The 13,846-nt window shown below is 41.7% G+C and overlaps 1 protein-coding gene across 1 annotated transcript; it reads left to right on the top strand.

The window, feature by feature from the left end:
- Positions 1–4,158: 4,158 nt before the first annotated feature.
- Positions 4,159–12,054, top strand: tbrg1 (transforming growth factor beta regulator 1). The gene is made up of 15 exons (XM_004543922.3): positions 4,159–4,500; positions 4,643–4,780; positions 5,453–5,510; positions 5,617–5,699; positions 5,931–5,967; positions 6,323–6,385; positions 7,553–7,789; positions 8,804–8,874; positions 8,963–9,204; positions 9,296–9,432; positions 9,567–9,713; positions 9,849–9,946; positions 10,091–10,201; positions 11,336–11,478; positions 11,775–12,054. Exons 2-15 carry the CDS (start codon positions 4,662–4,664, stop codon positions 11,861–11,863), a joined length of 1,635 nt encoding a protein of 544 aa, XP_004543979.3. The 5' UTR covers positions 4,159–4,500; positions 4,643–4,661; the 3' UTR covers positions 11,864–12,054.
- Positions 12,055–13,846: the final 1,792 nt, after the last annotated feature.

The raw sequence follows: 13,846 nt of genomic DNA, 5'->3' as shown, positions 1-13,846 counted from the left end.
GATTTTTCTGGACTTTATTTTTGTCGACTTATGAAGTTATATATATTGTTTTGTATATTTTTGAAATTTCTTAAGGAGAAGATTGCTGATTGTTCTTAACCAATTACTGTATAAAAGATGAACGACACGACAGCACTTCCTCCCATTGTGCAAAAATGAAGCCAAAATATCCCGCTTGTGGGAGCTGCCATGTTCCACTTTTGGAGCCAGAGTCTGCTCAGTAGTAACTCGTGGCGGAGCGTCTCTGCCCACACACCCACTGGACGTGACCGTGAACACGCCCCCTTACACTTTTTACATAGCCCGGCTGCTCTGTCTCTCATTCTGCAGGGTATGGGTAAAATTTATCATACAAAACATGCAATATGGATTAACGTTACTGCTGAAGATGTGAGGACATCTTATCTCTGAAAAAACAACTGTTAATGAAGCTGGAAAAACACACCCATGTCTTGATCCTTAAAAAAGCATATTAATATATAGTACAAGCCAATCAGAAGTAAGTAGAAGTAAAAGGCTTCAGCCTACTAATATTAGTCAATAAAATACATTCTCTGCGTCAAAAGTGATGAGTTAAGGTGCCCATGGAGGCAAGGGTGCCACCAGGCATTTGGCCCCGGGGTGGACCCAAGTCAGGCTGGAGAGATTATATCTCTTGGCTGGCCTGGAAACGCCTTGGTGTTCATATTCATATTAATATTCTTATTCTTCTATGACAAAAAAGTACAAGTGTTCATTTAAAGAAATAAACAGAACAGTAAGAGATGTTTTTTTTTTTTTTTTTTCCCTTAGCCGAAGGCCGTATCGTTTGTGACCTGGGAGTTGGATAGTCCTGGCTCAGGGACTTTTTTGGACGCCCTGTGTCACTACTGCTTCTGGCCTCTTGTTGTCTTTTGGTGTGTTTGGTGTGTTTTCAGAGGTTTCACTCAAGGTCATATTGTTCATTTTCTTAACTAGCAGTCGGATAGTGCTTGGCGTCCAACTTTTTTGGCTGCTCTGTGTCACTGGTGCTTGTCCTGGCCTCTTGTTGTATTTTGGAGTGTTTTCGAAGGTTTTGGTATCACTCGAGGTCGTAACGTCCATTTTCTCAACTAGGTGTTGAATAGTCCTTGGCGCATAACTTTTTTGGCTGCTCTGTGTCACTGGTGCTTGTCCTGGCCTCTTGTTGTATTTCAGTGTGATTTCAGAGCTTTTGGTATTGCTCGAGGTCGTAACATCCATTTTCTCAACTTGGTCTTGGATAGACCTTGACAAAGAACTTTTTTGGATGTTCTGTGTCACTGCTGCTTGTTCTGGCCTCTTGTTGTCTTTTGGTGTGTTTTGAGAGTTTTTGGTATCACTCAAGTTCATATTGTTCTTTTTCTGAACTTGGAGTTGGATAGTCCTTGAAGAAGAACTTTTTTGGATGCTCCGAGTCACTGCGGTTTCTTTTTTCTCAGTGTCTACTCTCATCCTCTTTCTCTCTGGAGAGTAGCTCTCAGAGTTCTTTTTGCTGCCTTTTGAAATCTGACTGTATCGTCTTTTCAACACATTTTTTTCTTCACAGATAAGTCTTTCTTTCCTTGGTGGTGAGCAGCTGTCAGCACTTGTCCTGCAATTTTGTGCAGCATAATCCGGGCCTTGCATTGTCTTGAGTGGAAGCTGGACAAGTGCGTTTGTTTCCTGAACTTGGAATTGGACCATGCTGGACGAAGAACTTTCTTGGATGCTCGGACTCACTGCTGTTTCTTTCTTCTCTATCTCTATTCTCATCCTCTTTCTCTCTGGAGAGTAGCTCTCAGAATTGTTTTTGCTGCCTTTGGAAATCTGACTGTATTGTCTTTTCAACACAGTTTTTTTTCTTCACAGATTCGTCTTTTTTTCCTTGGTGGAGAGCAGCTGTCGTCACTTCTGCAATTCTGTGCAACATAATCCGGGCCTCGCTTCCTCTTGAGTGGAAGCTGGAAATGTGTTTCATCAGAATTTGGCTCTGGATTTTGGTGGTCCATTGTAGTAAAGCCAGCGTAAGCTTGTTGGCTTTTGCCGTGTTTACTCTGAGACATGTCAGAGTGTTGATGAAGTGACTGTCTTAAAGATTCAACTATTTTAAAATTTTTCTCAGGCGTACCTTTGAATGCTGCAATCTCGAGTGTTACAAGTAAACGGACTGACAGTTTGGGCTTCTTACCCGGATTTAAGGATTCACAGATCAAAGGCATGTTATGACATGATGATGTCATAACATAACGTAACAACAACATTCTTTTTTAAAATTTGATTCTTTTTATTGAATCGAGTTTCAATGAATAGAATAGAATAGAATAGAATAGAATAGAATAGCCTTTATTGTCATTGTACAGAGTACAACGAAATTGGAGTGCCACTCCCTTGGTGCAAGTTTCAATAATAAATATAAATGTAAAATATAAAAAGTACAAAAAAAACAATCGTAAGTACTCAAACAATAGTATGTACAATATATACAGGATAGCAGCATTAATATAATGACAGTATGAATAGCAGCATAATATAATGACAGTGACGGTATGGAATAGGTTCAATTGTTTTTGTGCTTATTTACTATGTTGGTAGCTCTGGGAAAGAAGCTATCCCTGAATCTGTTTGTCCTGGTTTTATGTGACCTGTACCGTCGGCCTGACGGTAATAGTTCAAACAGTTGGTTGCTGGGGTGAGAGTGGTCCTTGATGATATTGCCAGCTCTGCTGAGGTACCGAGAGTTTGCAGTGACCTCCAGGCTGGGCAGAGAGCAGCCAGTGATCTTCTGGGCTGTGTTGATGACCCTCTGCAGTACTTTCCTGTCTGCAGCTGAGCACCCTGCATACCATGTTGTTATGCCGTACGTTAGGATGCTCTCTATGGTGGCTCTGTAAAATGTCACCAGCAGCCTCTCCTCCAGGTTGTTCCTCCTGAGCACTCTCAGAAAGTGGAGACGCTGCTGGGCCTTTTTAACCACCGCTGTAGTATTTGCAGTCCAGGAGAGGTCATCAGATATCTGCACGCCCAGAAACCTCATGGAGTGTACCCTCTCCACACAGCTCCCGTGAATGTAAAGTGGGGCCGGGTCTGCTCTGCCCTTCCTGAAGTCCAAGATAAGTTCTTTAGTTTTCGTGGTGTTCAGTTGGAGGTTGTTAACTGAACACCACTCAGTCAGTCTGTTGACCTCATCTCTGTAGTCCGACTCATCCCCCCTTGAGATGAGTCCAACCACTGTGGTGTCATCCGCGAACTTTATGATGGTGTTTGAGAGATGGGTAGGGGAGCAGTCGGATGTGTAGAGCGTAAACAGGAGGGGACTCAAAACACATCCTTGTGGAGACCCGGTGCTGAGTGTGATGGTGCTGGACCGGTGGGGGCCGAGTCTGACAGACTGTGGTCTATTTGTCAGGAAGTCCTTGATCCAGAGGCAGATGGGGGTGGAGAGTCCCAGGTGAGACAGTTTCTGGACCAGGATCTCCGGGATGATATGATTGAATGCTGAGCTGAAGTCCAGAAAGAGCATTCTCACATAGCTTCCTCGGTGCTCCAGGTGACTCAGCGCAGTGTGGAGCGCTATGGTGATAGCGTCCTCGGTGGAACGATTTGTCCTGTAGGCAAATTGGTGGGGGTCCAGAGTGGGAGGCAGACCGGCCCTGATGTGCTGACAGACCAGTCTCTCAAAGCACTTCATCACTACAGGCGTAAGTGCAACAGGCCTGTAGTCATTTGGGCTGGCCACAGCTGTCTTCTTGGGACACTCACCAAAGTGAATCGAGTTTTTTGAGTCATTTGATTCACTGAGTCAGTCGACCAGAGAGTGCAAAAAATGTACATTTTCACTCAAACTTAATTTGTTTCTCTTTTCATGTAAATCCTACTGCTAAGATGAATGATTCTAAAAGAAAACAACTAAACAGCAAAAAAGAGCAAAAAAATTTCTAAAATTAAGCAATTTCCTATCAAAATTGCTTAATAAACATTTATTTTATTTTTTATTTTATTAGTATTTTCCTTAAAAAAAGATTAAAAGCAGAATATCATCACTCATACTGTGAAACACTTAAGAGGTGCAGTACAGTAGTAACAGATAAGTAAAAATGTAAATAAAATAATGGAAAAGGGTTTTTTTTCTAAGTGTAACTTTCGGATTTTATTTTGACGAGCCGTACATGTACACCGGATATCCGGTAAAGTGCTCATCCGTCTTTGGTTCCGATACAAGACTTCTTGATTCTCATATACCTTTACTATGCTACAGTAAAACTGTGATAGATATTCGCTTTTTTTTAACCCAACGTCAAATATGTTCACGAGTTGGACCACACTAGTGAAATATGTATTCTTTCAAGTCTGGATTTAAACACGGAAACTGCTCCTAGCCAATGACTCCTAGCTAGTTGATGTTAGCATTTAGCCGCTCTGACTGTAAACAATGCAATGAGGACGGACGAAGGTTCCGGTTGACACGGAAACTAATAGTGAGGCGCACGAAGTCAAATAAGTGTTTGCTGCAGTTTCATTTGGGTAGGTTTTGCTTGTAGCTGGTCCTTACTGTACCTGATGTTATTGTGCAGAAGTCAGTGTTTGCCTTGCTTAAGGTCTGCAGTGAGGCACGCCTGTAGACTGAAACGCAGCTAGATATTTTCTCATTGACGTTTCTTCGCAGATGCTCATACCTGCCCTCCATGGAATCCCTCAACACGTTTGAATCTGAGATGGAGGCTGATGGACAGGGGAACTACTCTCTGTTTCCTGCTCTGGACAGCATTGCAACTCTGTCTGGCACCACTGAAACTCTAGAGAGGTGATTCAAAATAATCAGATTTATAATACGTCATTTTAAAACGTTACTGTCTACTGTAACTTCATTTATTTTGGATTAAGAAATATAATGCTAGTATTGACATAGATTATAGAATTTCAAGTGTTTTGAATACTCAAGCAGAGTAGAAACCCTCTATATACGAAACCAGTCTATTTACCACCATGTTCAGTTAGGGTACAGCTAAGAGCAGAAGAATCCTCAGATCACTGACAAATTCAAGGAAAGAGAAAATGTGTCTTAGTAAGGTCTTATGGCATCATATACTGCCAGAACAGCTTTAGTGTGTCATGTTTCTAAAATATATTTCATCCTTTAGTGTTCGTCCATACACCATAGTTGATGTGATTCACATAATAATAATCATTATACTCAGTGACCCCATGAGTCCTATGAGCGGAGGCACCGTCAGCATAGAAATGTACTATTATGGGAATTTATTGAAATGCTTCTAAGAAGTCATCACTTCCCAGCACTGTAAGGTTAAAGGGCAATAGACTTTTCCTTTTGTCGTTCCTCTGCATAAGCAATATGAACATGTATCCAGATAAAGTGGGTGTGCTTGCAGGAAATTATGCCAAAATTTTAAAGTACAAATAAATCAAGGAGATAACTTACACCAGAGGACACTGATGTTTTATTTCCTGTTTGCAGTGAACCACCCAGCGAAATAGCAGAGAAACCGAACCTGACGTGGCTCGATGCTGCGCAGGTATGGGCCATATATTTGTGACATTTCAGTAACATTCACAGCAGTGAGGGTCTTTTGCGTTTGGTTTTGTAGCAAGTTTTTTTTCTTCTTTCTTTCTCTTACATAGATTGTTTTGGAGGAAGCGGGAGGTCCCATGCACATAAAGGAAATTAAACAGAGAATCATCGACAGGGGACTTGTTCAATCCAAGTACAGTGTTCTCTTCACTTTAACTGTCTAGGTTATTAGAGCATATCTGAAAGTCAAGTTTCATAAGTTTTCATGAGCTTTAGTTGGACAGCATCAGAACAAATTCATGAAAACCAAGAGTGTGCAAGATTGCTGTCTTTCAGTGGGTACAAGGGAGGAGGGAGATATGGTTTTCTGTAATTCACTATGATCCTTTAGACTTTGCTCATCTCGTTGTTCTCTCCTTGGCAGTGCAAAATCAAGCTTGGAAGCCGTCATGTACCGCGAGGTAAGGGAAATGTTTGAGACTCAGCCTCACAGCAGCCTCTGCTGTTGAGTGCAGTAAATTACACCATCACCTGTTGAGTGGATTTGGTGCAAACACCATTTGCATTTCTGTCAGCATCCTTTGTTTTCCCATCCCGCTTCTTTGACTTTTATTTGTTTTGCATCATTTTTTTAACGAGGCAGACATTTCTGGGCTGTAATCGGAACAGACAGTTCTCTGTGCGCTCTGATGTGCGGGCCTTTAAACTGTGATCTTATAATGATTGAATTCATCTAAATTGACCCCCAGCTTGTGTGAATCAAACCCAGCCTTTCCTGCCCCGTGCATTTGGCCTCAGTCTCGCATTATGTTTCAGACACAAAAAGGCAGCAGGAGATTCAAGAGGATTGAAAACAGAAACGGAGTCTTTGCTCTGCTGGTGAGTCATCTGAGATACTAATGGCACTGTTATACCAAACCTAAATATATTATAAGGTGCTGCAAATTTGCATTGCTTTGTATGCCCTGCTGTTGGTTATGGATAAATATGGAAGCCTTTCTTTTCACAAAAGAGCCGGACCCAGAAGTGTAGAGGGATACACAAAACTGTTCTAAGTAATTGAAAAAAATCATATATACAGAATTAAAAGTTCACATTATTACAACTAGCATTTTTGCATTAAGCCTGTGTCTGAGTGAAATAAGCTGAGACAGGGAGTTCAGTTTTGTTTTAATTTCTTGTGCATCTTTTGTTTGGTTGAACTTTTGTTATTTGTCAAAAAGCACTTTTAGTGGAAGCTGCATCTGTGTTTTGTTTTGTTTTTTGTGTACATTTCACCATTCTGAGGAAAGCACAAGCATTAGGCTCAGTGTTGGCTCTGTGTTTCCACAAGCCCCGCTGGTTCAGAAACTTTTTCTCGTTAACGACCAAAACAAGATGAACATCTTTGATTTGCTAGCAAGGGAGGCCCCAGCCGGTGTCTCAGAAAGCACTCTGAATCCTACCACAATGACCCCAACGACGGCCTCCGCTTGCTGCCTTTTATTGGGAAAACAGTTCACACAATACACATCACAGCAAAGCAACGCCCACCATAAAACCCCCCAAATGGTTCTAAGACAAGGCACTATGTGTGTGTATGTGTAAACATCTGTATGCATGTGAGAATGTGTGTGTGTGTGTGTGTGTGTGTGTGTGTGTGTGTGTTTGAGTGAGTGAGTGTGTGTGTGTGTGTGTGTGTGTGTGTGTGTGTGTGTTTCCTCCTGCTGTTTCTAACAACATCCTGGTCATATAGAGAGTAACCCCCCCACACCCAATGTATGGTTCACCATGCATAACACAGTGAAGCCATACAAAGGGCAGGAAGCTTACCAAACATCAAACAATCTTCACAAGGGATGTGTAAAAATTCTCCCCCAGCATAGAGTGGCTGGAGAGGTGGTCAGGGACAAAGGAATGTCTTGACCCTATAGATTGAACTAAGATCTTACAAATTTAAGAAGCATAATGACAAACATTCAACAATTAGACTTAACACTCAGGAACTCGTGCTACAAATGAACAATCCTCTGTCTTTGTCTCCCCTACATCTCTGACCCCTTGCAGACTGATGAGGAGCGGCAACAGGCCCTGCAGGCTTTCACCGCCCAGTCTTTCCTCAGCTCGCCGCAGCAGAATACCATCTCTGGTTCTGGGTCAGGAGTCTCAGCACCCACCTTCCCATCTCCCACTACCTCCTCTGAGCATAAGGCCAAGGGGAAGAGGGGTCCACGAAAGAACCAGAATGAAAAATATAGGCTCAAGTACCTCTGGCTGCGCAAAGCTGCTCGTGCCATGATATTTGTAAGTAAATGATGTTTCCATAAAAATAAACAGTCTTACATCATGCATATAAACTCACCAGCCACTTTAGTAGGTACACCTGATTACCTAATAATGCAAATCAGCCAATCACATGGCAACAACTGAGTGCATTTAGGCATGTAGATATGATCGAGACATCCATTTTTAATTGAATCTGATTTAGTTGTTGGTGTTGGAGTCTTTTAGAAACTGCTGAGTTTTACAAAGAATGGTGCAAAAAAGTAAAATGTCCAATGAGCAGCAGTTCTCAACATGAAAGTGCTTTGTTGAGGTCAGAGGAGAATGCGCAAACTGCTTCAAGCAGAAAGGAAGGCACTAACTCAGTTAGAACAAAAAAAAGAAATCTGCATTCCTTGTTACAACCAAGGTCTCCAGAAGAGCATTCCTCTACTGTGAATAAGAAAAACAAATTGGCACTACAGTTTGGAAAAACATTGCGTGGTCTGATGAGTCTTGATGTCTTTCTATGGATGGTACGGTCAGAATTTCACATAAACGACATGAAATCATGGATCCATCCTGCCTTGTCTCAACAGTTCGGGCTTCTGGTGGTGTAAGAGGTGTGCGGTATGTGGGATGAGGGCTTTTTTCTGGCACACTTTTGGGCGCTCGTGATCAGTGTGTCCATCTTCTGATGGCTTCTTCCAGCAATATGGTGTTTCGTGTCAAAAGAAAGCATAGATTGTCTCAAACTGGTTTCTTGAACATGATGGTGAGTCATGAGACGATGACCTTCTCAGTCACCTCAGTCCTCAGTGTGGTAGAACAGGATATTCACGTCATGGATAACTGTGTAATGCTGTCTTGTCAATATGAACCAAAATCTCTAATGTTTCCTGTACCTTGTTGATTCTGTTATGGAGAATTAATGCTGCTCTGAAAGATAAAGGGGGTCCAAATTTATTAGATACCCCAAAAGTGTCTAAGTGTAGACTAGGACATGAAAAGTATGTTATCCAATCTGACCACACCGAGGTGTAATTTTGCCAACAGGAAAATGCAGCTCTCTGTGATGAAGTTGCTCACATAGAAGAAAAGTTTCTGAGAGCAAAGGAGGAGCGGAGGTGAGTACAGGTGACTGCTGTGTGACATGCGGAATGATGTGCTTTTGCTCTAATGGCACATGGTATTCATTCATTTTTTTATTTTCAGGTTCTTACTAAAATCCTTGTTGCAATACCAGTCTCTGTCAGAGGGGGAGCTACTGCCCACACCCAGCTCAAGCGCTCATCTACCTTTACCACCAGTGGCATTGTCCTCAGGTCCTTCTGGGGCTTCAGGTCTGTCCACTACTCACAGTGTGTCATCAACAGTGCCAACAGGCGAAGAAGGAGCACTTAAAAAACCCAAAAAGGAAAGGAAGGAGCGGGGGAGGGAGAATGGAAAGGATGAACGTGAGTGTTACGATCAAATATTTATTAAGACAGAAAATGACATCCTTGTGTTGCTGTATACAACTAAATTGTGTTGAAATTGGGCTTTTAGTTCCAAAGAAGATGTCCAAGAAGAGAAAACTCGCAGATGGCTCAAGGAAGGTGGTGCAACCCATCCCTCTTGACTCTTCTGGCCGTCCTGTCTTTCCCATAGTACTGGGAGGTTTGACAGTCTACAGTCTGGGCGAGGTCAGTGTCTCAGTGACAGTACACCTCTGAGCTGAGGTTTTAAAGTTCCAATCTTTAGCATAAAGTGAGCTTTAGAGGACACAGTCAAGCCTCTCGAAATGCTGATGACTGAATCCTTCTTGTCTGCTCTCCAGATCATCACAGACAGAATGCTGTTTCATGACGAGTGTGCCATCTACCCAGTGGGCTTCTGCAGCACGCGCATCTTTGCCAGCATGAAAAACCCCGAGCAGCAGTGCCTCTACACCTGCCAAATCAAGGACGGGGGAACAGGCCCACAGGTCAGTTCTCATCTCGCATGCAAGTTTTGATACATGTTTATATAAATTCGGTTTACTTTTAGGTGAACACACGACACTAAGATTAAGATTTGTTACTTTAAACAATTATTTTTTCCAAACACCCTCCATCTCCAGTTTGAGATCGTGCCTGAAGAGGACCCTCAGAATGCGATCGTGGCCTCCTCCGCCCTGACGTGCCATGCCAATCTACTGAAGGCCATCGCGTCTGTGAGGTAGCACAACTTCACCGCCACATTCTGAACAAATGAGCAAACATGACAAAGCTTTTGTCTTCCAGTCACTTAACCTGCTTGTACAACTTGAATTAGTTTTGGTCACCTTCAGTTAAAATAAATCCTTCTGCACATTCTTCTTAGTTCCAAGTCCATGGTGTCGATTGTTCCATCAGGAGCAGACTTCTTTGGCTTCTCTCATCCCACCATCCAGAATCTCATCCAGAGTTGTCCCGGAGCTCGCAAGTGTAGCAAGTAAGTGCATATCTGCCAGTGTTGGGGAGTAACGGAATACATGTACCGCCGTTACGTATTTAAAATACAAAATATGAGTAACTGTATTCCGTTACAGTTACCGTTTAAAAAGGTGGTATTCAGAATACAGTTACTTTGTTGAAATAAATGGATTACACTGCGGTACTTCCCTGTTTCATATTGTTGCGGGTCAGGACTGTTTGGGTTTTGTTTGACAGCTACGTTCTGTTGTTCCAGGCGGCAGCGTTACGGTTGCCATGGTTACAGGGCGACGGTCTCTCTCTCTGTGACTGTGTGTTTCCTGGGTGAGAGAGCGCCTTTTCGTTGTTGTTGTTGTTGTTGTGCTAAGCTAACAGGCAGAATGCTACAAGCATAGCTCTAAAGAATGTAGCATCATGGGCAGTGTAGTCCGTGCTGCAGGGAGAATGGACTGCCATACACCTTATGGGTCTGTGAGCGCGAGGAGGGAGAAAAAGGGGAGTGGAAAGGTACGAGTTGTCATCGAGGAAAAACGGGAGATGGAAGCATGTAAATATAATAATAACCACTTCAGCCAAGAAGAGAGCCTGACGAGCCCAGTTGTAAGTAAGCTATTAAGACTCGACTGTACACCGTGTTCGTGTTTTCCTCCGAAAACAATAAGTTCCGTTGGAGCAGCCTTTCAACGCCTCTCTCTGTCTCTGCTAGCAAAGTTGACCCACACAACAAAGTAAAGCTAGTTTTCGGCTACGAGCCGACAGGGACCCCGCCGTATTAGTCAGAGGTCCCTTTACTACAGTTCGGAGTCGCGTACCTTCAGTAATAGTAATAAATCACACAGCAATAGTACATTCACGTTGTTGTAAAAAGCCTGATAATATATTAAGTAATCCAAAGTATTCAGAATACGTTACTGTCATTGAGTAACGTAACGGAATACGTTACAGAATACATTTTGGGGCATGTATTCTGTATTCTGTAATGGAATACATTTTAAAAGTAACCTTCCCAACACTGATATCTGCTCCCTAACAATGGATTCTCAGCTTGATATATTCAGCTTTTCTAGGTTTAGCTCACTTGCATTATAGACATCTTAAAAATGTCTTTATAGTATTTATGTTTTGTTTTTGTTTTTTAAAATTGTTTATTTAGCTACAGATGGATCCGTTTTGAGGTGTGTCGCCCTGGCGATGGCCAGGTCCCTCACAGCCTATCAGAGGATGACGCCTCAATCAACTTTGAAGCGTTCCAGAGGCACCACGGCTTTGAGAACATCAAGACAGAGCATATCACAGGCATGTACTTTCCATTAAAGTGACAGATGGGTTTACTGTACAGTGAGTCACAGGTTGGTTGGGGGGGGGGGGGGGGTCGTCATTGGTTGGGACACAAATCAAAAACTGTGTCAACAGCTGCTGTCTGAACAAAGCAGATGACTCAGCTGTACTTTGCTCTGCTGGAGTGTGTTTGTTATTCATCACAGATGTTACACCTTGGATTTTAAAGCAGTTTTGTTTGTTTTGCCAGCGCTGACATGATGATTACTCAGCGTGACAATGACGATGACTTCTCTATCTCCATCTTCCCTCAGGACAGACACCACAGTCTCCTAGTTTATCTCATCAGCATCACCTCACCTCCCCCACCATGAAGGCTTCGACCTCATATTTCAGCTCCTGATGCTCTGTGCCGGAGCACCTCTGAAATCAAGGCCATACCTGAGCTTAGTTGTTGTAAATATTCCTTGTAAATTACAAGATGGAGCATATTTTTTTTCCCTCCACCAGGGGGCCTGGGCTTTCTTTCCAATGTGGCTTTTTGTTAGTTAGGCTCTCTTTAAACTTCAATAAAAGTCGGTGTTTTCATGTTGATTCAATTGATTGATTGTGTTTTGCCAAATGGTAAATGGCCTGTGTTTGTAGCGCTTTACTTAGTCCCTAAGGACCCCAAAGTGCTTTACACTACATTCAGTCATCCACCCATTCACACACACATTCACACACTGGTGATGTGAAGCTACATTGTAGCCACAGCTGCCCTGGGGTGCACTGATAGAGGCGAGGCTGCCGAACACTGGCGCCACCAGGCCCTCTGACCACCACCAGTAGGCAACGGGTGAAGTGTCTTGCCCAAGGACACAATGACCGAGACTGTCCGAGCCGGGGCTCGAACCGGCAACCTTCCTACAAGACGAACTGCCAACTCTTGAGCCCCCAAATAAAAAAGTAACATTTTATAATTAGGCACACTACAACATGAGTCACAAGTCCACAGTAATTAAATAGAATTTCAAAGTATTTTATTTGATCTTACAATGTCATTATATTTACAACGTTAAAGTGTAAAGTTAGGTAAGGTGGGAACAAGTCAGGTTTTTACATAAGTAAATTTAAGTAATAAAAGTAATTTTTGGTAATACATGAGTACATGAGTAATTTTAAGTATTGCATAACTTCAGGTGTTTTACAGGAACAGCAACACAAATTATACAGTAAATATTGAAGTACTGCATAAGTAGTTTAATTAGTGTGTAATTTCTTGGTAGTTTTGCAATAATTCACCGTCTTACGTTGTAAACACACTGTACTTTTTGTGGTGCAGGTTATATCATGGACCTAAATTCCAGATATTTTACAGGAAAGGACACTGTGTTTTTTTTCCTTTTCAAAGTTATGTTTGAAATGTCATTGTGAAGGGAAAAATGAGAGTTGGCTCCAACATTACAAGGTTTCATAGAACTGCAAATTTTGAAGACATTTATTTTTTCTTGTAAGTTGGTAAGAGAGAATATTTTATTATACCATTACTATTGGTAAAATAAAAGGACAGATGAATACATCATACACATCAGCATAATGATTATTAGATAAAGATGTTTTATTTTCCGTGATGTAGCCTGCATCCTGAAAAATACAGAATATTTACATGAGACCTGTTTTTCTGTAAAATTACCATGAAAATGCACAATACTGAAAATTACTCACAATGTAATTATTTTTTTGTTTTCTCTTCTTTTTTTTTCCAGAACCCCCCTTTATAGGTAGTGTGCATACCTTTATTTATGTGTTACTTTATGACTTTATTTATTTGTAGGTAAATATACTTTGTTGTAATTGAAAAATACACTGAAATTTTGTTTTACAGTTTTTTACAGACGCTAGGACACATGTCTCAATACTTAGGTCACTTTTGCAAAACTCTTCACACAATTCTCCTAACTGACCCTCACCTTGGCAAAGCAGTTCATTTCACATTCAAAATGCACTACAACTACCAAAACACTTCATTCAGGTCTCAAATAAACTCATTCTTCCAGAACACTAGCAAAGGTTGACAGCCGACAAACACACTTTGTCACCCACAAAACAATGACCTAAAAAACACTAACAACATGTAGCATTACACAGCGTTTTCTTGTGTAAAACAAGGACACATCTCTGTTTATAATTTCAATATATGTTACTGGAATGAATCAGACATCATGCAGAATTCGTTAATATTTGTTTATGTATTTTTATCTTTTTTGCACTAAGTAATCCCAAAATACAAGAATTTGTATACACACCATCCACTGATACACATACAATAGTAATGCTAATCTACTCGGTCTTCTCCATTTGGCCACAGGTTGTCATCCACATCACATCTTATGTCATCTAGGGC

This window comes from Maylandia zebra, linkage group LG14 (assembly GCF_041146795.1).
Source record: "Maylandia zebra isolate NMK-2024a linkage group LG14, Mzebra_GT3a, whole genome shotgun sequence".
Taxonomy (NCBI): Eukaryota; Metazoa; Chordata; class Actinopteri; order Cichliformes; family Cichlidae; genus Maylandia; species Maylandia zebra.
Note: the sequence above shows the minus strand (reverse complement) of the source record. Positions and strands in the feature narration are given on the sequence as shown.

Excerpts from the sequence above, each read along its gene's own strand:
- tbrg1 (XM_004543922.3), top strand. The coding sequence starts at position 4,662 with ATGGAATCCCTCAACACGTTTGAATCTGAGATGGAGGCTGATGGACAG. Across the intron at positions 6,386-7,552 it reads ACGGAGTCTTTGCTCTGCTG|ACTGATGAGGAGCGGCAACA; the intron begins GTGAGTCATCTG and ends GACCCCTTGCAG. Across the intron at positions 9,714-9,848 it reads ACGGGGGAACAGGCCCACAG|TTTGAGATCGTGCCTGAAGA; the intron begins GTCAGTTCTCAT and ends CTCCATCTCCAG.